General features: G+C 38.7%; 2 protein-coding genes and 1 long non-coding RNA gene across 3 annotated transcripts; all 3 read right to left on the reverse strand.

Moving 5' to 3' along the window:
• Window positions 1–3,757: 3,757 nt before the first annotated feature.
• On the reverse strand, window positions 3,758–4,299 carry LOC121899391. Its single transcript, XR_006096690.1, has 2 exons — window positions 4,209–4,299; window positions 3,758–4,013 (listed from the first exon to the last, which is right to left on the reverse strand). It is a non-coding gene; the product is annotated as an uncharacterized LOC121899391 (long non-coding RNA).
• LOC121898942 (lithostathine-1-alpha-like) lies at window positions 4,003–5,826 on the reverse strand. The gene is made up of 5 exons (XM_042414482.1): window positions 5,702–5,826; window positions 5,366–5,486; window positions 5,059–5,189; window positions 4,209–4,577; window positions 4,003–4,013 (listed from the first exon to the last, which is right to left on the reverse strand). Exons 1-5 carry the CDS (start codon window positions 5,811–5,813, stop codon window positions 4,003–4,005), a joined length of 744 nt encoding a protein of 247 aa, XP_042270416.1. The 5' UTR covers window positions 5,814–5,826.
• A 5,405-nt stretch (window positions 5,827–11,231) lies between these two features.
• On the reverse strand, window positions 11,232–25,046 carry naalad2 (N-acetylated alpha-linked acidic dipeptidase 2). Its single transcript, XM_042415159.1, has 20 exons — window positions 24,836–25,046; window positions 24,094–24,205; window positions 22,846–23,032; window positions 21,691–21,792; window positions 21,424–21,549; window positions 20,956–21,036; window positions 20,542–20,647; window positions 20,360–20,453; window positions 20,080–20,175; window positions 16,988–17,073; window positions 16,205–16,324; window positions 16,034–16,116; window positions 15,877–15,940; window positions 15,676–15,743; window positions 15,459–15,550; window positions 14,709–14,799; window positions 14,183–14,447; window positions 13,859–13,940; window positions 13,220–13,312; window positions 11,232–11,609 (listed from the first exon to the last, which is right to left on the reverse strand). The coding sequence occupies exons 1-20, from the start codon at window positions 24,915–24,917 to the stop codon at window positions 11,420–11,422; spliced, it is 2,220 nt and encodes a 739-aa protein (XP_042271093.1). The 5' UTR covers window positions 24,918–25,046; the 3' UTR covers window positions 11,232–11,419.
• Between the last annotated feature and the right edge of the window lie 324 nt (window positions 25,047–25,370).

The following is a 25,370-nucleotide window of genomic DNA, read 5'->3' on the forward strand; positions in this document are numbered from 1 at the left end:
TTTAGATAAAGGATATTTTTAAAAATTGTTTTAAATGTTATTAAAGAAGATGACGACTTCACAGTTGTATTTAGTGAATTCCAGAGATGAGGACCTCTAAATTTGATAAAAAAATAATGATTGGAAGTGCGACAATAAGGTAAATGAAAGTCCTTTGATCGCCTCATTGAAGAAGAGTGAATGTCTGACAATAAAAGGAAAAAATTATGAAATGTATCTGGAAAGTTTTGCCTGTGATATATGAATTTGAACATAAACACACATGTTAGAAGAGTATTTACAGAATAAACTTACAAAATTTTAAATTTCCTAAACAAAGGTGCAGATGGCTCTTGGCTAGTGGAGTTTGAAATCATTCTCAAAAACCTTTTTTTGGATTAAAAGTAACTGAATGAGGTGTGAAGGATATGTAGCAGCCCAAACAATATTACAATAATTGATGTATGGATACATTAGACTATAATACAGGGATAAATAAGAGGAAGGACGAATCAGAGAACAAGCTTTCCTCAATATTCCAATCATTTTCATTGACCTTTTGCAAACATGTTCAATATGTTTTTTCCAAGTTAGTCTTTCATCAAAAATAACTTTAACTTTAACCGTTTCTGTATCATTAATGAATATTTTAGCGTCATCTTTAAAATATTTTTTGTTTTTATTGCAAAATATCATAAAAGTAGATTTTGTTCATCCGAAACCATTTAGAAATGAAGGACATTCCATTGTTTGCATGCTGGATTAGTGCTTTGAAATCATCATGAGTAACTATGAGATTAGTATCATCAGCAAATACAATAGGAAAAAAAAATCTTTGCAAACCACAGGCAAGACATTAATGTAAATCAAGAATAGAAGTGGACCAAGGATAGAACCTCGGGGTAATCCACAAAGTAATTTTAATCTATTTGAGATGCAATCATTTATGGATACAAATTGTTCTCTATTGTTTAAATAATATAATAGTAATATTGTGATTAACTGTGTCAAATGCTTTGGATAAGTCTAAAAAGGTGCCGAGTGAATGCCGAGCTGAGTGAATACAGAGTGGTAACAAACTTCCACCTACACCTCCTTCATCCATGTTGTTAGATCTCAACCACACTCTTTGGAAATGAAAAGTATTTGTTGTATACGGTCAATGATGTAAACACAGAGATAAAAAAAAAAACTGAAGGGTGGATTCCAGCGACAAGCTGATATCTTCTCTTTGCTGCACAGAAGAATATGATAAGAATGGTGTTCTTCAGACTTGGCAAGTCTGAAGAACAAGTGATTCTACAAGTCTATGAAATCTACTGGATGAACACCATTCTTCAAAAAGATATTCCCTCATTTGGTGTTTTGATGATGGTGGTGGAGAGCGCCAGGGGCGTCGCAGCCGTGGGTGTTACGGGTGTTGTGACACCCGCACTTTCAAAGAAACATAATTCCAGCCCCCCCACTTTTTCTGTGGTAGTCCTTGATGAACCAAAACTGAGTTTCCTATACATGAAAAACCTATTGGTCAAGTTAGATTAATTGAAAAGCCATCCAGCCAAGCACAGCCATTGACCAACCCACCAGGCCAGGGAAGAGTAAACAGTTAAAGTAAAGTTACATTTGTGCATTCAGCAACGGTGCTTCTGTTACTGGCTGCTGGCTGTGATAACAGATCAGAGGTATGAAACAGCTATTTAACTAGTTAGTAATGTAGAATTTTCTTTTGTAACTTTGTCTTATTATGTGATGTGTCAGCTCAGCTAACATCATTGAACATAAATGAAATAGGCTATCCTAAATGTAAGTCCGGTGGCAAATTTGTTTTAGTCACTTCTATTGTCTGTTTTTTAAATAAATAAATATTTTTTTAAAATAGTCATAGTCAAAGGTGAGCATTCATATTTAAGATGTGTAACATCTGTCTGTCTTATGGCAATGTGTTGCCTGCCGTATGGTAAAGTCTTAACGACCAAATTAATGTTTATTAGCATGCTAATCGCTAATTGTGAGTTAAGCTAATCGCTAATTAGCCACCATGCTAGGCGGACTTTAGCAAGAATATTTACCTCTGTGTCCAGAATGTAAACTCACATAGTTCATACTATTTTAAGCTAAATGTCAAAGGAATATGTTGCTTTACATGTCATAGTTTTACTCCTTATGTCAGGGAGTAATGTGTGTTTTGCATTTAATATAAGTTAGAATGAGCTATAGTTTGTATTGTGTATTAAAGCTAGACCACAGTAATATTACTATTTATTATTGAGCTTAAAAAGGGTTCAGATGGTTGTAGGTGTGGCAGTTAGCCTGTGAGAGCAAGTTGCTCACTCTCTGCACTCACTAGACTCAAATCACCTGCTTATGTGATATTCTCCTGTTAGCTTTTAGGTGGACTTCAGATGAAGAGGGACTGCTTGTTCCCTGTGGCTGTTGGAGAGGAACTGACGCCTGCTGATACAAAACCTCCTGGACAACTTTTGGTATTTAATTTCCCAATTATAGACAATTAAAGGTCCCCTTTGGATTCCTACTAAAAGAGACACTTTTAAAAAAAAATGAAGACAGTTTAGGTTGTACTAGTCCATGGACTCAGAAATGACACTTTACTGTTACTGATTCGTTACCAGGGTTCAATTTGTTATGCATCTATAACTATCTTATTCATTTTAATGGAAGTGTAAGTTTCCTACAATTTCATGTCTATAAAGTATGTAAGGAAGTAAAACAAAGATACTCTGTGATGACTTTAAGTATAATAAGGATATGCTCCAGTACAGCAATTCATACAAATAACTGGATGTAAGTAGTAAACTGCTGTGAGACCCTAAATAAATTCTGCTACACTCTATTCTTGTTACACCCATATGGTCTCAGTAATTATTTTATGGTAAGCTGAAGCAGTGGTTACAACTTCAGTAGTAGAAAAAATTGTTTAAATGCATGGCATTCATTTTGATTTGGCATGTTGAGACTGGAACAGGGCTTGAAGGCAGGGGGTTGCCGTGCTCATGTCCCACGTCTAGAACCCCCACACTTTTAAAATCGCTGCTCCACCCTTGGAGAGCGCTGTCTAACACGTCAGTCCTAAATCTCCCATCAGTGTTTAATTGGGTTGAGTTCTAGTGACTGCGAAGGCCATAACATATGATTCGCATCATTTTCATACTCATCAAACAATTCAGTGACCCCTTGTGCCCTGTGAGTTGGGGCGTTGTCATCCTGGAAGAGACCACTCCGGTCAGGATAGAAATGTTTCATCATAGGATAAAGGTGATCACTCAGAACACCTTTGTATTGATTTGCAGTGACTCTTCCCTCTAAGGGGACAAGTGGACCCAAACCATGCCAGCAAAATGCCCCCCACAGCATAACAGAGCCACCAGGTCCCCTCACTGTGGGGATTAAGCATTCAGACCTGTACCAGTTTTTCCTTTAATGTGTCAACCACCTGTATATGTGACATTATCTTGAAAGATTTAACTCTTAAGGTAAAGGAAAGTGTTGAAAGATTAACTAACATCTTTTTTTTTTTTTTACCTTTTCATGGGATTTGTTGATGGAAAATATTGCCAGCCTTGTCCTTGTGTGTGTGTGTTTGCTGAGTGACACTCTCAAGTTATCTTCTATGAAATATTTCAGGTAAATACCCACCATCGTTAAGGTGGAAAAGGGTGATCATCCTGGGCCCTGGATTTTTAATAGTGTAGATATGTTGTTCATGTTTTTGTTAGTAAATATGTATAAACCAATATAAGAGAAGGAAAAGGTGAAATAATTGATCAAATCGATATAGTTTTTATTGGATGAATGATAATAAACAAATGCTTACGTTACATTACTCACAGTACCTACATATTACAGAGAAAAAAAGTTATTGGAAAGGGTATACTGAGTATAAAAACAGTATGAAAAAATCTTAGGTCTATTCAAATATAATCAATGTCAAAGGGAGAAGATGGAGAAGAGGAGGAAGAATTTGAATATGACTCTTGTAGTTAGCAGTCCTCCAGTATACAGTCTTTATGTTGTATCTGCCAAGATAAAAGAGACAGAATATACAGTTAAAAGTACATTTCTGCTGTCACTTAGAAACCATGTAAACTGTCAAGTGATATACTTTGGTCCCAGTAGTCACATCATCATGTCAAGGCCTTTAATTCAAACCTGGACATTAAAAAAATAACAATCTCATGCCAGATTTGGACTTGAACAAAACAACAGCTTACCTTGGCAGATGAAAGGCAATTTATCAAAGCAGTGGGCATCCTGCCACTTGTAGGTGATTGACTCATTGACCCAGATGATCTTCCCACAGTGGTTGTTAACAGGGTCGATGGGGAAGCTGCTATTCCACTCATTATATTCAACTTCTGTACCTGAGGTCCACATCCAGGGGACATTGCAGCCAAAGATGGATCTCTCCAGGCCGATCCACACCCCTCCCTGCAGGTTTATGTTTCCACAGTTCTCTTCCAGGAGCAACTTAACATCCTTCTTCACTGTCTCGTTGGTTATCTGAACCAGGGAGGAATTCCGTCCATGGCAGTGCTTCAGGGCATCAATCCAGGTTTTAGCGCTCTTGTAGAATCGGAGACCTGCACCATGTCAACACAAAACACAAAAGCAAGGTGAGATTTAAAGATACACACACACACACACACACACACACACACACACACACACACACACACACACACACACTGCACATCCTCACATCCTCTGTCCTTTTCTGTAAAGGCCAGTCAACTCACCATGATATTCAGGAGTGTTTTATAGATCTTACACCAGGAGTATGCTTTGGGAATGCACAAATTTGGGAATACATTTGACTGAGATGGATTAACACAATTTCTACTTTTGATAGAAATAATCTGGGTTATATTGTATTTTTTGTTGTATTTGTTGTTTTTTTTCATTAGATTGAAGAATAGAATTACTCTGAAGGTCATGGAATATTTGGTTTTCAATTTACTTATGGTTTTGAAGATAAAATATTATTATAAGGTAAATAGATCTTGAAAACTACTATTATAACAACTGTAGGACAGTTATATTGTGTAAAACAAAAGTACTTGCCTGTACTGTTGTCATCAGTAGACTTACAGGTGATAGAGTGTTGAGTAGTGTTTATTTCTGCGGTGTTTGTTTTAAATTGTATGTTCACTGTCCTATTATGTATTGATGGCACAGAGAAATGTATTGTGCCTCTGTGGAAGAAAAATATACAGCTGATGAAAAAGCTTTTAAAATGTATGACACAAACATGCTGGCCCCTACAACTCATCACTGGCAGCAAATTTGAAAATCAACACTGCAGCATTACATTTTATAATTGTTATATTTTTTCTTGCTAACGAGGAGGATACACACAAGATTTATTTACCCATGAAGGTTGATACACTCGTCCTTGGCATTGAAATGTTTGCAACAGTGTTTTGCAGATTCTCCCTGTTCTGGTCCACCTAGGCAAACTTCAGAATCACTGTGACATGGCTTTACACACCCTGATAAATAGAAGCATTGAGTATTAAAAACAAAACACAGAAATGGTTAAAGTGGAACTGCAGATGCATATTGAAACCTGGACATACTTGCTGAATCCTTTTCTCTTGGCAAATATGCAAGATTTAACTTCAATTCAAGAAATCTTGAAAAGCAATCTTGCTAAAAACAGACAAGTGAAGATAACAGAATTTGTCAAAAAATCTGCAGTGCTTACCTTTTACGTCCCTTAGATTTATATCAAAAGTGTTGGATTCATAGAGGAGGCTTTTCTCAAAACCTATTTTGTTCCAGTTGTTTGGCTCATGCTTTCCCTGGGGCAGGACCATGACTTTCACTCTTTTTTTCAAGGGCTCGCAACATTTCAGTTTGAAAATCCACCTGCCAGCTCTGCAATGGAGTGTAGCAGTCCATTGATCAGGGCGCTTCCCGCACTCCGTGCTGAGAGTGGAATTGACTCCTCCTAGTGGCCATTGACTTGCTTTTCCTGAAACCAAGGGCAGCTGGATTGTTGCTGTAACGCAGAATACATCAGCAGTTTAGTTAGTAGTTCTTTATTGGTTTCTGTATTTCTTTACTTATTCACTAATAAAATTAATATGTTGAGGAAAATATGTAGATAGATAAATAAATACAGATGTAAAGTAATGTAATACAGTATGCTTTATTTATCACCCATTCCTGTGAATTTGTATCCTTTTTTTTGTATCTTTTTTTCATTCATTATTCACATTTATGTTTTAATCTTTTTAATTATGAATTGATTAAATGACATACTAAGTTAGCCAGGTCCACCTATGACCTTTTTATAAAAAATCTGCAGTGATATAAAATTTAATTAAACATAAAGAATCTTTTAAAAAACTAACAAAACCCCCCATTAAAGTGCCTGCAACCTAAATTGCAGTGTTCCTTTAACCTCAGATGTGGATTAGACGACACTTTTTTGAAATGTAATTTCAAAAAAGCACCACAAACTAAATTCCATTCACTTCTGTTTCAATGGGATGGTGATTGAAATGTCAGATATCTCAAAACACGATTAAGTAAAACCTAAATATATTTGCATGGCTTGATACCACTAGAGGTGGGTAAAGAAACTGTTTTTTAAATTTTTATTTGGGTGAACTGTCCCTTAACGGATTCTAATAAGGCAGTTATGAACATACCCAGCAGCAGTGGTAGATAGATCAAATGTGCCATGACCTGTAAACATACAGAAAAAAAAGTTTAAAGTGTGAGGAAAGAACACACCTGAGATGCAGATCACTGAGCTCATATCAAAGGGAATTTCATAAATAGATGTGTCAGGTGCCTCTAACATGGTTGTTAAATTTACATAACCAAACGGCGTGACTGTGTTTCTTCTGTTTTCTAACTTTGGCAGTCAAATACTCAAATTATGGGGGGCTCAAAGTCCAGCTGTGAGAACAGTTAAGTGATCCTCAGTTAGCTCAAGAACCCAGTTACTTGGGTTACTCTGGACTTTAAAAGATTTTGAAATTTCTTTGCAGACAGCACATCACAGTGGTGATAATGAACCACTGATCAGATCACATGACTAACTGTGACTTGATGGTGCACCCATTAGCTGACAAAGGTCCACAAATCTCTTGGTAAAATAGATTCCCCTCCGCAGAGGATGACCAAATATCCAATGTGGATTTTGGAAACAGCTAAACTACTGCACTAATAATTTAGTTCTCTTAAGACTTCAACTGGTGAGTGGTGGGCTACTGGTCACACAGAACACAGTGTGCTCCTCTTATTGTCTAAACACATATAAGGAAGTAACAGTAATAAAATAACTCTAATTTGCATAAGTCTTTGCATTTGCTTTGAGTTGCAAAAGAACAGATAATGGGCCTTATTTTCGTGGAGGTGCAACGACCAGTGCAAGCAGCGCTCCGACACGCTTTGTGTGTCTGTGTGGTATTTTTGGTCACCAGCGCAGAGCGCATGGTGCACAAGTGGGAGGTTCATTCAAATGAAGGAGCACAAAGACAGATGTTGTATTTTGGGTGAAGTTTGGTCCTGTTTCTAGCGCAACGTCAATCCGCTGATGCTTTAGTGATTTTATCAACAGAATCAAACTAAATACTTGCTGCTGAAGTGTTGCAACAACGTATTGATGCTTAAAATATAAATTATGTATTTCAATTAAACACCCTTCAACCAAAATCGGCACAGATAATAACGTTTAATGTGGTTGAAGCAGAAAAGCCAGTTAATCAGTTTGCATTGATCTATAAATGAATGTAGGTGATTCTTACAGTATTTGCTGTCGACAGCTGTTTATACTGTATGAGAAGCCTCTCATTCAGTTCATTAAATCTCTGCAGCATCTAAGGGCAGCAGGACAGATATGTTGATAAATCCGCAGCCTCTGAGAAGTGTCGCGCCAGAGCGCAGTGCTTTTACGCACGGCCGTTCACTGTAAAGTACCTGTTGTCACCAGGCTGATACAGTATAATCACACACACCTCTACAAACATCAGTCTGGTCGGTTATAATTCGATATTCTGCTTTTTTATGAAGGAGACGTCGGGTTAGCAGCTCATCAGCCTCTTTTCTAACTGTCTTTTTAGCAAAAGTAGCGTCTCATATTTTATCCTTGAAACACATTGCGGTGCAAACGCTGTTGTGCAACATTAATTACTAAACCATGTGACTGATATAATCATATGAATGGCTTCACCAAATCAATTTCTTTATTATTATTTGTATCGATATTATGGTAACTAACTGATGAAAAAACCTACTCCAGCTGTCTTTGGTTACAGATTTGTGGTGATGTGTGTTCATGTTCATTCTAGACTTTGCACTTTGGAAAAACTCATAATGTATAACCTCGAACATGTAACTATTTGGTCTATGCTCATCTTTGGTTTTGTTCACTGTCTGGATCCAAATAGGGAGTAGTTTCATCTCCGACATGCTACAGTTATTTTCCAAAGTATCTGACAGCTTTGATGAGATCCGGCACTGGACCCCACACACATCCTGATACTCATCATCCCACACTCATCTATAAAAAGTATGTACACTTTGTAACTGACATCAGACTGCAATTACACTCTGTTGTGACTGTATGCTGATCCCTTGCAAGGTTTTTCATTAAAGGACAAAAAGACGACTTGGTCTTTGTCAGCTTTTTATTTTCAGATTTCCACCACAATGTTGTGACGCTCTGAACCATCCAGACATTTAATGAAGAAAAGCTTTCTGTTTGTTGAGCTGTTATTATCACGTTTAACTGTGATTAATTTGATACAACTGTGTCAGAGCTATGAGAGCGGTGATGTGACTGGCTAAGAGCTGATCTTTATTCACCTTCACTCATACATGAACCACAATAGCAGCTGCGTATGGAGACGCCCAAACAGTCCGTGCGCCTGCGGTTAAAATAGGTCCCAATATGTTAAAGTAAGTAAAATTGGAGTATTAAAGTGTCATGAAATAGATTTTTGTAGAATTTTAATAGACAAACACCTAATGTTTATTACAAAGTGTAACATCACAAGGAAATAAGTTTTTTTTAATCATCCACAGTTTTCTCCAATTTAAATATCTATTTTACTGAATTCATACATTTGAATGAAATAATTCAACAGGATTAACCAAACTGAATACAGTGTCTTTTATTATATCAAATCTGTTTTAATGTATAATAAACTTACCCAATCAATGAGGACTCATAACTGGCTCTCCTGATTGTGATGGCAGGGTGGGCAGGGAAATATAAACAGCTTTTACAGTACATCACTTTATAAAGCTGTGTACCTCTTCTGCTTCAAGAAACACACCCACACATGGATACTCATTTGTTTAAAAGGTGTGTTTTGCAGCTGAAAAGTCAGCCTGTCTAGTTAGGTGACTAAAGTGTTGAAATGCCAGAGACACAGTATTTTTCCATCAAACTGTCTTTTAATAAATCACTAAGGTGTATGCATATGGGCTCCCCAAGCTCTGCAGCAAGAGGAGCCCCTTGAACAGCTCACACAAACACTTTATACTTCCAGCCTCCATCCAACACAACCGTCAACACAAGCACCTTGTGTGCAGTCACACTTCACTGTCTGCAGACACCTGTTTCCTGCAAGATAATCAATAATAATTCCACATATGGAGTCATGTCCGTCTTGTACAGTTTCTAGTTCTTCAATGATCACTTCTTAGAATCAGGGTCACCGTGTATCATGCACTTTAGCACCTTTTCTGTTTCTTCTTTCCTAACCGATGAGACATTTATTTTGCCTACACAAACAAGGTGCGAGATATTTTGCTTAAAACAGAACAATATAATTACAACATATAAAAGTCAATAGACAGGGTCAAGAGTGCATCATGTTCATTAAGGACAAAACGGATCAGGTGAATATATTTCTATAATAGATTAATGATCATCAAAGTATTAATACAATACCATAGTAATTTCTCCAACAGTACATTTCTAATATATTTTTTCCCTCCACAGGTGAGCAACAGGCACTTTCAATGTGCCTAAAGACACAGTAGATGTGTAATGTGGATACAGTATGTAGTTTCTAAAAAAATGGAATGGAGAGTGACAATATTGGTGAAAGGTGAATCAATATGACTCAGACTCTGTCTATTCATCCTGGAAGGAAAAACAGATGTCAGCCATGTCAGATATGCCAAAGTATTTAGTAGCTGTACTGCTGCTTTCTTTTATATCACATGATCTTCATCACCTACCAAACAGACTTTGTGGTGAAACAGTTTTCTCAGCTACAGCTTTTCAAGGTCAAGAATGGACTTTGACCCCAGATGTAGCAGGCTGATGCTGAGAATGGATGGTATTCCTTTATGTTTGCCTTACAGTATGCAACAGGATCAAATGTTTCAGGGAAATTCAGCTCATATTCAAATTAAATGGAAGAATTTTTCCTGTTCCTCCTAGAGCAACAAACAGCAATTCTTTGTTTCCACAAATCACATGCAAATCCAAATTCAGAGGCTTTGCAGTAAGGTGGGACGTAGGACGCAAAGATGTGCTTCTTAGTTGTTGTTATTAGTTGTTGCTTATCATTGCCATTTCCCCGTCTGTGTTTATTAGGAGACCGGTCTCTCTTACCACCATACTGTGCCAAATGTGCTTTATGAAATGTGTGTGTTTGTGTTTGTGTGCAGCATGATGCACTGGAGCTGCTGCAGAAAGAAAACATCAGACTTGAACTCCTTTCTGCAGAGAAGGGAAAAACAACCAGGTCAGACAGGAAATACCCAGTATTGTCATGGTCAACACACACACACTCACAGTATTTGTGTGTTGTGTCCTGCTCACTCGTTTTTTATCGGATAACAAATAAATCAAACATGCTAATGCCCATTAAATTGGTAGTATGAAGCACAGAAAAACAGCATTTTTGATTTTTTTTCTCATTTTGTAACTGCACTTGACAATATATCTGACTTGATTTTCTCATTTGGTAAAAATGTCTTTTTCTCTTGTCCTTTTCTGCCTCTCCCTGTCTCCAGGGGATGAAGAGGTGCCGTATAGGTTTGACTGGCACCAGACAGGCAGTCAGGTCAAAAAAAAAATTCTCTCACATTAAACTATTACATGCACAAGATGTCAGTTGTTTTCTGGTCATGTTTTAAGGGATCACTTGATTTTACTGGGGTCTCTTTTAGCCAGACATGATTATTATAATACTCCAACAACAAAAAACATCAAAAACATAAATTATAACATCACTGTAGCCACATAACAAATCACAAAGGAGAGTAAAAAGACTGTATTGTAAGTTGTATTTTGGTAATGATGCTCAGAGATGATTGTAGAATGTGGCTGGATCAGAAAACGGATTGTCCATCTCTCTCTGTGTTGCAGGTGGTGAATTCCCTCTTTTAACATTGTGGTGTTATGTCAATTGATCGATCGAGCACATGGCTTCAGACTGTGCGTGCTTCATGCAGGTGGTGTTAGAGTCATGGCGGCAGCATGGACGGTGAATGCTGCAATGCTGATTTGTCGCTTGACTTCCTCCCAGGCTTTCTCTGGGTCCGCTGAGTTCTCAATGTCAAACAACGCATCATAGATCCCAGGGAAAGACTCTCCTGCATATTTGTTACGGCTGCTGGGAGCAAATATCACATGCCTGAAAACAGATTGTGGGGTGGGGGGGGGGGGGAGTATTAAGTTAAGACATGTACTGTGGCTATTACAGATTAAATATTTGTGTTGTATATTAAAACAAGCTCAAAATGAGGAGTTTTTCCAGCCAGGGAAATTATGAACTGTCGTAGAACTTTCTACAGGAATCCAGTATCATGAACTACTGATATATCAATGACTAAACCTGGAAACAGTCATGTACCCATGCATGCTGCAAGGTCTCATAAGATGGAGCTTGTCTATTTAAAGCTGTGTAGGTCTGAATTTTCAAAATCATCTCTTGTGAGTATTTGCAGATAGTGTAAGAATTTCAGAGTTATAAAATCAAACTTATGGCGCCTGGTTGGGACCCGATAAGGACAAAGCAGTGATCCAGTAATAATTACCTTAAAATGTTAAGACTGCAATCGTGTATAAAATGACAGAGGGAGACAAAATAAAAACAAAATACATCTCTGAACAGTAAAGGAACCAGAATTTCAAGGAAATGCATTTTGCGTTTTTAGTGTAATTATTTTTTTGTTATGGAGTATGCATGATAGATTGAAAGAAGGAAACTTGTAGGAGATAATATGAATTTGATGCAAAGGACAGAAACACTGTAATAGTGCACTTTTAGTCTTCTGGCCTTATGGCAGCACACACAGCTTTAAAGATATGCTCTATTCTCTGGGGACACAAGGCCACAAGTGTTTTGCTGGAGAGTCTTTATGTTCACCTCTCATATTATAAACAAGAGCTCCTCACAGTCTGGGTTGTGTCAGTTTTTAAAAACTAGATCTCCTGATAAAATAGAGCAGCTGAGCTGAGCTAAAACTGGAAACACAAGAAAGACAATTGACAGAGTGCAAGAGAAATGGCATTAAATTTCATAACTACTGTATATATTTTATTACTCATCATCAGGTCTTGCACAATAGTGCTCAACTAAATGACCAGTTGTGTTTGAGCAAATTATTTCAAAAGACTCAAACAAAGAGGTGTTTTGAAACCATGATTTTGTAAAGCAGTAATAATTACCAGAATATGAGAAAGAAAAAAGACAAATGTCTGTTACACAAAATTATGGTTATTTTTCATACATTTCATGTAAATTATTTGCCTTTTTTCTTGTGAATGCCTGGGTAATTTTTAACTCTCGCAGCTTCTGAAAGTAAAATCAAAAAAATAATCCCTTTGGCTGAAGTGGTAACGATCAAAGGATATATGCAACTGTTGAAGAGGGACCACAGGCTGCTTCATTTTAAGAGGTCACAGGCCAAAAACGTTGTTAACCACTGTTGTAGGGTAACACTGCATCCACGTGTCATTGCTTACAGGTGTAAAATGGATGTACGTATGTAAATGTAAGTAATGTATATATTAGGCATGAGAATATTGCAGAGCTACAAATAGTTATAAATACATACAATTTTTTTTTTTTTTTTTTTTTTTTACAAATAAACTGTTGTGAATCCAGTGACGCTGACTTAAATTATACTGACCCTGAAAAGTCAGCTACAGCCCACGCAGCCAACTAAGTGCTCGACTAGAGAGAGTCCTACCAGAAACACGAGAGAAAATGTTTTGTGTGTGTGACAATGTAAGACTTACCTGTAAAAGGGTCTGCCAGGTAAGCCCAGGGGGTCTATAAAGGCTCTCTCCAGATACATGAGCTGATCATTCATGATGCGCACCTGCAGAGGACTGATACACACACACACACACACACATACACAATGACATTAGACCTCCCACTGCCTTTTTCACACATTACATACAAATGGAAGGAAAAACTGGTACAGGTCTGAATGCTTGACCCCTACAGTGAAGGGATCTGGTGGCGCTGTTATACTGTTGGGGGCATCTTGCTAGCATAGTTTGGGTCCACTTGCAAATCAATACAAAGGTGTTCTGAGTGATCACCTATGATGAAACATTTCTATCCCGATCAGAGTGGTCTCTTCCAGGATGACAATGCCCCAATTCACAGGGCATGAGGTGTCACTAAATGGTTTGATGAGTATGAAAATGATGTGAATCATATGTTATGGCCTTTGCAGTCACCAGATCTCAACCCAATTGAACACCTATGGGAGATTATGGACTGACGTGTAAAACAAATGAGGAAATATCTTTTCATCATTCAGGTCTGTGCTGGTTTTTCCTTTAATTTGTCACCCATCTGGATTTCAGTTTTTGTTTGGATATTGTGGATACTTTAAATGAATGACATGTTAAATACACTCGTACTCTGCTCTGTTGAGGTTTTCCAGGCGCTCTATAAATTCCCTAGATGCAACAGTGAAGTTCTCCACTGCAGAAAACAAGGAGTCTGAAAATATAGGGAAAGAAAAATTAAAATATTGAGAGATTTTTGGAAAAGTCAGCAGGTTGGCTCATTCTTTTATTTTCAACTATGCATTAAAGTTTGAATTAACTCTATATTATGTGAAATGTGTACTTAACTATACTGTATGTCAAATAAAATATAGTTTATCATCTCTGATTTGAACTATTTCACCACATGGCAGCACTTGCATAATCTTTGTTTCACAGTGACCAAAATGAACTCACCAAATGACACCTTGTACATCTTCATCTCCTTTGGGTGCTCCTGTGCCAGCTGTGCGATGCTCTGTGCGTACTTCCTGAGTGAGCCTGCGTACTGGTTGGTGTCGAGAGGGAGGAGCTGGGAGTCTGCCAATAGGAAGATGAGCCCGCCTCTCACCTGGGCCACCGCCCGAAGCCTCCTGAAGGAGGGGTCGTAAAACTTCTCCACGATCTCGAAGGTTTCATACACACTGTGGTAGACTGGATAACTGCTGTATCGCTCTGTTTTCTGAATACACACACAGAGGATTTCAACTGAATATCTATGTTACGACAAACTTATACAGACACGTGACAATGTAGATAACACACATTACACACAAACGTGACAAGCCAACAAACATTCAAGCATGCACACTATTTTAAGATTCACAGGGAGCACAAGTGAACTGTTTTGCTTTCAGATACATACAAATCAGAAGTCAACAGAACAGACAGAAATATGCATACAAACACGTTACCATGTACCACACCATACTGCTAACATCACCTTGTTCTTGGTGTATCTGGCTCTGCCCGCAGCAATTCCCAGACGGATGAAATAAGCTTCAAAATCACTGCCTGAGCCCAGTTTACTGATCCTACAGTACACCAGGGTGGAGGACAGACAGAGTCAGTGATTTATTTCATTCATTTTTAGATTGTTTAATAGATAACCTAAGACAGATCTACAAATGTGTCAGCCCAAACTTGTTTAAAACCCAACACACAGCCACAACCCTTCTGTACTGTAAATAAGACATGAGTTGAGGCTTTTCAAAATCTTCTCATAGTTTGTGTATATTGTTGTAGCTATAGTTTGGCTATTTCTTCACATTTGCCGCAAAGTAGTGGCCATACTCAACTGTGACTCGGCTCTCTGACTGTAGTCTGTCATTTCAGCATATCAGAGTAGAAGGCCATACTTTTTGGTCTTTAAATCATTCAAAGAGCATTCAGCTCATGCCTGTACCTGAAGATATCTTTGCATGAATTGAGCAGCTAACACTTATACTATAGAAGTTCACAAATGAGTTTGTTTAAAGGTTTGGAGCAGATCATTAGGCACCCACACAGTCTAAGACGTTGCTTAAAAAGTCTCAAAGTCATATAAGTGAGTCATGTTTTTGTCCCCTGATTAGTCTCCCAACTGGTGACTGGAGAGTGCTACTATGCAACTAATATGAAACACTAACTAGTGAGCATTAGTGTCTGACCTAAGACTTGTTTGTTTTATCATTGTGAGGCTTTTGTAACCTGCCTGGGTGCGTCACGGTCATTTGTCCAGTTGTCTCTCTTATGCCAACTCTCATACAGAGAAACTCCCTCCTCCCCTTCTTCTGGACTGGCTATCTACACACACACACACACACACACACACACACAGACACACACACAAGGAAAGAGAGAAAGAGGGGATAAGGATGAACAGAGACTTTAGATGTATCGATGCTTTGTGTGTGTTCACATCTGCGCACCTGCTTGGTAAGGTCGTACACCATCGTGTGCAGAGACGGAGTGCAGTCAACCCTCAGCGTGTACATACCTGCAATTCACATAAACACACACACACACACAAACACACATACAAAAGCTGTATAACAACCAAATTCATACTCAACATTGTTATTAATTTACTGAGTACATTGAGGTGCACTCACAAACATACACACACTCACCCTCTATGGCAGAGTCTGCATTGATATAGGCTACAGCTCTCTCCTGCAGCAGCTTGGCATTATCCTGTTGAGAAAGATAAAGTGTAGTCAGTGCATGTGTGTGTGTGTGTGTGTGTGTGTGTGTATGTTTGTGTAAGTGTGTTGGTGTATGTGATACCTCTGCCCATTCTGTAGATCCAAGCAGTCCAAACTCCTCTGCATCCCAGCTGGCAAATATGATAGTCCTCCTCGGTCTCCATCCTACACACACACACGCACACACACACACACATTGAGTATTGACTGTTGACACCATTATTCACTCATTCACTCACTGACAGAAACTCACCTTTACTGATCAACCTGCCAGCACTCCTGGCAGTTTCATGGAGCACTGCAGCACCAGACATGGGATCGATTGCTCCAAACACCCAGGCATCCCGGTGCCCTCCCAGAATTACATACCTGTCTACACACATGTTGATAGAGAAGTTAGAGAGAAAAATTATGAAAATATATTGTATCTCCTAAATTTAGATTCATTCTCTACAATGTGGCCAGACAAATTGTGCTTAAAGGACATGTTCACAATTTTCAAGTCTGTCTTCAAACAATAGTCAGGTGCCCAAATGAACATTGACATCCTTGTCAAACATCCTCATTTTGAGCAAAAATGTATTAAAAGGTTTATCTGAAGCTTATATTAGGCTTCAGCTGTCTCGGTTAGTCAAATAAAGTGGATATCTCCCACAGTTACATTCTTTTTGGCAAAAGATTTCCCTCTTTGTGTCTCAACAGACCATGTTTTCCCGTTCAGCTGCAGTGGAAGGATTGTCAAGAAAAGAGGGAATTTGGCTCTAAAAAGACTGCAACATTGAAAGATATAATGAGTTGACTCATTTGGACAACTAAAGCTTCATATTAGCTTCAAATAAACTTTTAAATACATTTTTGCACAGGAGGAATGATTATGGCAAGAAAAACATTTGAAAAACTCATCCTTTAGGTTTTGTTTTGTTTTTAAATGTTTGTTGCTCGCATTATGTCCATACTGGCATGGGTACTATCATGTGTGAAATATGGCTCAAAGCTTGAATGAACAATTAAATCAGAGCAGGCTGGGCTGCTGTACCTGGCTCTAGAGCTCCTCTAATCCTTCCAATGACATTGTAGATCCTGGTTACCTGATTGTTAGTGTGGATGTTCATGCGCACCCTCCTGGGACAAACAGATTAAGGAAGGAGTGATACATACAGGTAACAGAGAGACATTGATTTGATTTGATTTGAATTGATTTGATTTGATTTGATTTGATTTGATTTGATTTGATTTGATTTGATTTATGGATATAGAAGACAATGAATCCAATAGATAACATGTAAAAGTGAGAACACTTGTTTCCAACATGGTCCCTGAAGTCAGAAAAACAGGACAGACAGCTACGCTGTTTACTTGTGGCACCTTGCATGAGTGCACACCAGCCCTGGTGTTGTGTCCATGCAGAGTATGGATCATGACTATCTGGAAGCCCAGCTTGTCAGGGGCAGCACCACTGATGATGTGGTTGAGTTTCAGCTGGTCCACCCTGAGCTGTAATGGCAACAGGCCCACCTTCTTGAATTCGTTACCTTCTACATGAGTTCTGGGAGGTACATTTAGTAGATAATGAATGATGTTATTTTGCATAACCTGCATCTTGTTCCTTAGTTTCGTTGTCAAGCCACTGCACCATGCAGAACAGGTGTAATTGAAATGGTACTTTATCAGTGTTGTTACAAAGAATTTTTAAATTGTAATGTCAAACTGCCTCATTCTCCGATACAGGAACGTGAGTTTATAGGTACTTTCGTATAGTATTTTCTCAGCAATAAATTCACCTGAGAGTAACTGATCCAGAGTAATGCCAAGGTATGTGACACAAGCCTGTGATATGATTTCATTACCATTGCATGTAACCTTTATTCCGTTCTGTTCTGCAGCCTATGCTTAGTACCAAAGAGAATTGACTCAGTTTTGCCCAGGTGCAATGACAGTTTGTTGTCTATGAGCCACTCCCTTGCATTTTCTAACTGCTAAGAGTGACCTCAATTTGGTGGATATCTTTCCCAGACACAAATAAAGAAGAATCATCAGCATATAATAAAAGCCTGCATTTTACTGCAGCCACCATGCCATTTTGCAAAAGAGGCCCCGATATTGAGCTATGCAGCACACGGCTTGTTATATCCCTTAGTTCTGACAGGGTCTCTTCTACATCGCAGACTTGGGTTCTCTCTGTGAGGTACGACTTTAACCAGTTTATAGCAGTGTACCCTAGCCCCATACACTGCAGTTTGGTCAAAAGTATGGAGTGATCTACTGTGTCAAATGCTTTCTGTAAGTCCAGCAAGACCATGCCAGTGTAATTAGCATTTTCACTTTCTTGTCTGATGTAATCGCAAAGGTGAGTGAGGCAGGTAGTGGAGTAGGCTGCTCTAAACCCGGACTGAAACTCACACAGAAGGTTGTACTGGATCAGATATTCTTCACCCAGATCAAACACCACCCTCTCCAATAACTAGATATGGTTGGTAGGATTGATACTGGCCTATTGTTTCCTACGTCTGACCTACTGTTCTTCTTAAACAGGGCGAGGACATTTTCATCTGACTTGGAACTTTTCCCTGCTTTAATGATTCAGTGATGAACCAAAATATGAGCAATGACCCCACAAGAGACACTGACACTATGCCTCAAGAATCTTGCTGGAATGAGATCCTGGCCAGTTACTTTGTTTGTACATGGTGAGGATAGCATTTTCATTACTTTTTCTACTGAGACAGGACCCATCCTGAAAGTGTCAGGAATAACATTTTTGCTTTAGTAAAAAGTGTTCAGAAATTGGAGTTCAAATCTCCCAGAGCCATTTGGTAGTTTAGAAACCCGACTAGTGGCAATGGTTGTAAAAAATGTATTGAAATGTCCAGAAATCTTCTGTTTATCAAAACACTCGGTATTGTCAATATCTCTTCCAATATTACACGATTTTGTGTTACATTTCTATTTTGAGCCCATGTCTTTAAGGATTTTCCACAGGTTTTTGGGCTGATGCACATTCACTGCAACAGCATCCATGTAATACTGGGACTTGGCTTTCTGTATTTTATATCTAGCTTGATTTCTGCACTGCAGTCAATATGTCATAGTCAATATGCAGATTAGTCTTCTTAAATTTCACCAAATAGTGATCTCTCTGTCTAATGAAGTCCAAAATCTCTGCTGTCATCCATTTGGCACTCCTCTGTTTTATTTTGACCTCTTTTATTGGTGCAACTAAATCCAGCACAGCTAAAAACCTTCCTTTAAACAAATCCTATGCCTTGTCAACATCATTACTTTAAAAAACAACAGTACAATTTTGTACAGCAAGCTTATGCTCAAAACCTCCTGGCAATTTCCAGGATTAATCTGGGATTTGGTAACCTTGCAAGTGCAGAATATCACTTTATGGTCACTGAAACCAATTTCCAAGACAGTGGACTGGCAGATCTTCTTACTGTCCGTCGCCAGTACCAGTTTCAGAATAGACTGGCTATTTACACCTACTCTGGTTGGTTCAGATATAAGTTGTTTTAGTCCAAACACTACAAAAGTTTGAATTTTTTTTAACTAGACAGCTTTTGCTAGGAAGCAACAATACATCTGTGTTAAAATCACCTAGAGTGATGCACTCCCTCTCTATCAAGACATTACTCTCAACACAAGCCATCTGTAAAAGTTCATAAAATTCACTTAGTCTTAGGAAGTTGAAACTCTACCCAAGCAGATTCCAGTGGCTATCTCTGGAGTTCAGACACAGATGGGCTACATGTGAAGAGAAAGAGAAAAAAAGCTTAACAGGAAATGACTGATTCTGTTCTACAGAGGTTGAAATCAGGAGTCCCAGGGACACACAGTCAGTTTTATTTGTTGTTTTGGTTGTTGACGCTCCAGAATCCCTACTCTTCAAAAGCACAAATGACCCCGTTAACTGTTGTTGCGTATGAGTGCATACTACATGCTTTATTTGTGCAGCTTCTATGTGTATGTATGTCTCTCACACACAGGGGGTACAAGGGCCTTCTTTGTACTTCATTTGGCTACTTGCCAATGGGCCATTAAAGCAGAATTAGAGAAAAGGGCAAAAAAAAGGGGAGAGACAATTGAAAGGCTCAAACACAGAGTTAAGACAGGAGACGGACTTACTGGTTCTTGAAGTCTTCGGTAAAGCCTGGACCAATCCTATAGGAGATGTTAAGAGCTCCTTTCCAGTTGTTGGGGGGGATCTTTCCTCCCATGTTCCTGTTGAATGGTGAATAATTCACATATTCTATTAATAATACAGTGTAAATCAGCTGCTGCATTAAAGGACCCCAATGATTTTTTTAGTTCTTTGCCCTAAATCCCAGATTCAAATTAAATGTTTCTAGCAATTCTCAGAATTGGCTCAGTGTGTCGATAGGAAAAGAAAGGAAAAAAATTGTACTTAAGCAGGTGGATTGCATCATGGTAGCCAATGGGATGCACAGGAATGCTGGGAAGTCCCACTCCATCCTCAAGGCTGAATCTGTAGGTATATTCTGCAAGAGAGGGGATGTTAGAGAAACTCACACACATGCACACACTCTAACACATAAACAAATAGTTTTTTTTTAGACACATAAACACCTTTAGCGGGGTACCCTGGTGTGAGTGGGTCTCCTGCTCCGTTCAGGTTAAGAACGTTTCCTCTCTGGGCTCCTCCACCGGGCAGGTTCCAGCCATCAGGGTAGGGCTGCACACGCACACACCAATACATTTTAAATACTTTATTTGAATCCACAGATTACACTTGCACTTTCAGGAAGGCTTTTTTGTAAAATCTCTTTACAATCATGATTGAGAAGTGATCGAACCCAAGCAATCAAGTAAAATTTGGGCATCTGGACCATTAATTTATAGTTGTTAATTATTGATTCTGCCACTGATCAAGGCTTGTCCAAATCATATTCAGCTTCTGCTGCATTAACAATGGCAGTTACACAAACATGCACACAAATTAACACAAAAATATTTTAGTTTCAGTCCTGCAGAATACTGTACCTGGACTCCAGCAGCACAGTAATCTGCTGGATCTGAGAACATTATGATTCCTGTTGCTCCGGCTAACACAGCATTCTTCACCTGGTGGAGAAAGAGAGAGAAAAACAGCGGTGGGTCATTGTGATTATGTGCCATGTATATGTGTTTAATTGTACTTTTTGTATGTGCAGACACTGTTTCTCATGACAAATTATCACAATACAGCACTGATGACTTGCATGAAACATTACTGGACGAATTACACAGCACTACTACAGAGCTTTAATCAAAACTGACATCTCCTTAATGAGGCAGAGGAGGTCGAGGTTCACCAGCATTTTAGTGTAACAGCCTGAACCTGGTTTTTTAGTATGAAGTCACATTTAACCACAGGTATACTGTATATTCCTTTTACTTGCAACACTCAGCGACTGACAGTGAGTATTTAATTGGATTTGCAGGTGCAGTTACAACCAGGACTTTTCCTACCTTATTGCCCCTGAATATCTTCCCATATCTGACGATGACAATCTTCCCAGTCACATTGATGCCCATCTCCCTCTCCAACTGGAAAAAGTCTTCAGTACGACCATAGTTGACATACACCAAATCCCCCTGGAGAGAGAGACAGAAATTGGAAACATCTTACTAAGTGTGCTTATATTTGATATTCAGGATTGCCTCTTTTACTTCAGCTAAAAACAACACTGTCTTTGTATCAGTATGATCATGCTATTATTGTTTGCGTGTGTGCACCTCAGGTTGTCCTTTAGGGGAGAAGGCACTGTATGGAGGTACAATGTTAGGAACATCCTCATAACCCTCAGGAACGGGCTCAGCCAGGGAAGTGTTTACGACCTGAGGAAGAAAGATGACATCAGCTCAATTGAAATGAGATTAAAGTAGATGTGAAAGCACTTTGGTGTCTGTAGTTAAAGCTTTGACTCACTGGTTAACAAGATCATAATCTAAATGCTCAGATCATCATTGGTCTTATACACTAAAACAGATTTTGTAGATTATTTGCAGTTACCAGTTGATGAATCAATCTGTTTTTGAATGACTCTCAGTATCTACTGTGCATGTAGTCTGTAGTATTACTGAATTAGCTTTCTAGTGTTTAACTTCTTTAATACATCCCAACAGTATAATGTATTTTCTCACAGTTGAGACCATGCAGTAAACTCTGATCTGTCTTCTTATGTTTGCTTCTGTGCAGCGTCATTATCCCTACTCATAGGACACACACACACACACATATATATATATACAAAGGTTTATCTCACAACAAAGCTATAAAAGGACCTTGGACTTGAATGAGCTGTCTTGCAGTTTTTGCAGCGAGGACAGTAGTAGTAGTAGAGAACAGTGAAAAGGTGGAAATGAGGTCTAGAGCAGTGTGTTGTGTTTTTAACCAGACTGAGGAGTAGTCCGGAATTTAGACTGAATTAGTGTTACTGTTCATGTGCGTGAGAAAATCACAGTCCCTTTGAAATTTAGACACCGGGGGCTAAGTTTGGCGAATGGAGTAGTTCAGTGCTTGCGGTGCTAAAAAAAAAGATTAGGATCACAAACTGTTTGGCAATCATTAAACTTAAACGTATCTCTAAATTGGTTTCTTGCTGTGAATACCAGGCATGTACAGTACATGATCATTTCAATAATGGTAGCTATTACGTAAACTGGTCCTTAATATTGTTATCACCACAGAGTATGACTGCCATCCTTAGGCTATAATAAATGGGAGCAAACTATAATCTATGTATTTGACAAAGAGGTTGAAATTATACCTGGCCAACAGAAAGCCTGCTAGATAATATGTTTCATTTGTTGTGTGCTTTGTACAGGCTTGTGTTTGTGTGGGTCTGTTCTTTCCAGACTTTTTATCTCATCCGTGTGCATGTACTGTACCTCATGGCCTAGTGCATCAACTATTGAGATGTAATTGGGCTGTGATTTGTTGGGATAGGACAACAGGACGTCATAGGGCACCATCTCCACTGAGTCCAACCCAAACTCCTGCCACTCTTTCTTGATCTGTTCTGCATATCTCAGGTTCTGCTCTGTGCCAGCAAGGTGGGGGAGTCGTGTAAATTTCCTGTGAGGAGAACATCAGTAGTTAGTGATGGGGAGGTAGCAGTCAGCTACTAGAATTAAAATGCTGTTAAAAAGGTCTTGTGGCTGGAGAGCAATCAGTTTGACTATCAGAATAGCTGGAGAAAGTGAGAACGACCACTTTTACTGAATACAGTAGACAAAACTTGTAAAGTTTATTGAGTTGTGTTTGAGTTATTGTTTGTTCATAATTGGTTTTCCAGATTAGATTTAAAATAGTTGATTGAAAAAACAAAACAATATGACATAGTACAGGATCTGACTGGCTAATATTCGGGATGTCTGACTTTGATCACAATCAATAAATCCAGATTTTTTCACAGCAGACAGTCATACTTAGCAAAGGTGTAACATTTACTGTCACAGGACAGTGTGACAGTGAGCTAGCATGCACAATACCAGGACCCTGAAACTGAAGCAGCTAAATGGGACTTAATTCATTTGATTATTTACACCTGTGCTTTTGCTGCTGTGATGTGTCAAAATGTTTTCTGTGTCTTCTGTGAGGCTGTAATGTTCATGACATTGAGCAAAATAGTTGAATAAATGAAAAATGCTGACATTTAGCTTGTAGCCTTTAGCATGTTAACATGGGAGCTTGTGAATATGCAATGCCAACATTTATGACATTCAGTCTAATTGCGTGCTCTGTTAGCAAGTGCAGTTAACAGTTTTTCCACTAAATGTTGGAAACATGATCTTATTCCAAACCGACTGACACCATTGTGAGAACTGTGTATCAGCTTAGTCCAGCTCTTCACTGAATATGTGTATGTTACTGCACTGATGGATGTTTTAATGGCTCAAATTCAGCCTCGCATATTTGTTATCTTTGGAAAATTTGGGATCTCCTCTCAATTTTGAAACAAAGTTGTGTGGGTGTGAATGTTGTTTGAACAGACTCACTAGAGAGTGAGTGGTTGTTGAGATATTCAATTCTTGTCCATGAGAACTGCAGTATGTTTTCTTCTTTGCTGTAACCTCTTAAGTTGCATGTACTAATGGTACACAGGATAGGTTTAGTGTGTTGGTAGTGATAGTTACCTGAGATGCTCTCTTATCTGATCTGGTTGCATTTCATCCAGAAGCTCCTTCAGATACTGGCTGGAAGCACTGGTGTTTACTGTGTTTGGATTTGTGGGCTTTGCAAACCAGCCTACAGCACACATACAGTTCAATAACAGTGTCAGTTTTTACGAGAGTCATCACCGTATGACTTCTTGATGTGTTAAAAATGTCTTTTTCCAAGAACAAAGTACAAGTCAGACAAAGTGGGCGGAAACATGCAGAATGCAAACTGTGTCACATTCACTGTCCAGTTAAGATTTAGATCTTAACAGAGGCTTCCCGTCATGTTTGAAATGATATTTTAAGGGGAACTGTGGTTATGGACAGCATGTGTTAACCTGCTGTGAGCAGACAGATGTGAAATGTGTCAGAGTAGTGACAAACTTCATTTAGCAATCCACACACACACACACACACACACACACACACACACACACACACACACACACACACACACACAGAGAGATGCACACACAACAACAACACACTTTCAATATTCAGCTTAAACAGCACTGAGTTGACATTTTATCAGGTTAATTCAAGAAATTAACTCAAACAGTGATTTTATCTCTTTATGTTGTTTATCTGTATATGTTATTTCAGCAACTGCCTTCTTAATTTTCAAACTTCAGTGATTTATACAACTATCCCATTGTTTTCCATGAATTAACTAACATTTATGTCTGCTTTAAGTCTCTGTTGTCTTATCATGTCTTACCTATGACGAAGCCCAGCAAGAACAAAGCTATCACAACCACAATCCACCATATCCAAGGGAATAACCTGCTCTCTTTCCTCATTTCAAAGCAGCAGAGGCCTCCACACGCCGACACGACTGACTCTGCAGAGCACGCTCGCACAGATAAGAGACAGAGTAATTTGTTTTAGTAATGCACAGTTGGGGTAGAGTGAGATAGAGTGAGACAGAGAGAAAGAGAGACAGCGAGAGAGTGAGCGAGGGGGAGGGGGGGAGGGCGGTCACAGTCAGTGTCTGGCAAGAGAGAGGCAGTGAATGAAAAGTTGGAGAGGAATACAGAGAGGGAGGTAGTCATTTAGTGCCCTGCATGCCCACTAGACTGACAACTTGTGCACCTTGGTCGCTCCAGTGCTGACTCAGTATTATCTAACATGTCAATAGATGGTCAAGAATCCGCTCTGAGAACAATTTTTTCCAAATTTAATTTCACTTTTCTGCACAGAAAGGATTCAAGAGTCAAGAGTTAATTTGTATAATAGTATCACAGGATCAAAAA

This window comes from Thunnus maccoyii, chromosome 6 (assembly GCF_910596095.1).
Source record: "Thunnus maccoyii chromosome 6, fThuMac1.1, whole genome shotgun sequence".
Classification (NCBI taxonomy): domain Eukaryota; kingdom Metazoa; phylum Chordata; class Actinopteri; order Scombriformes; family Scombridae; genus Thunnus; species Thunnus maccoyii.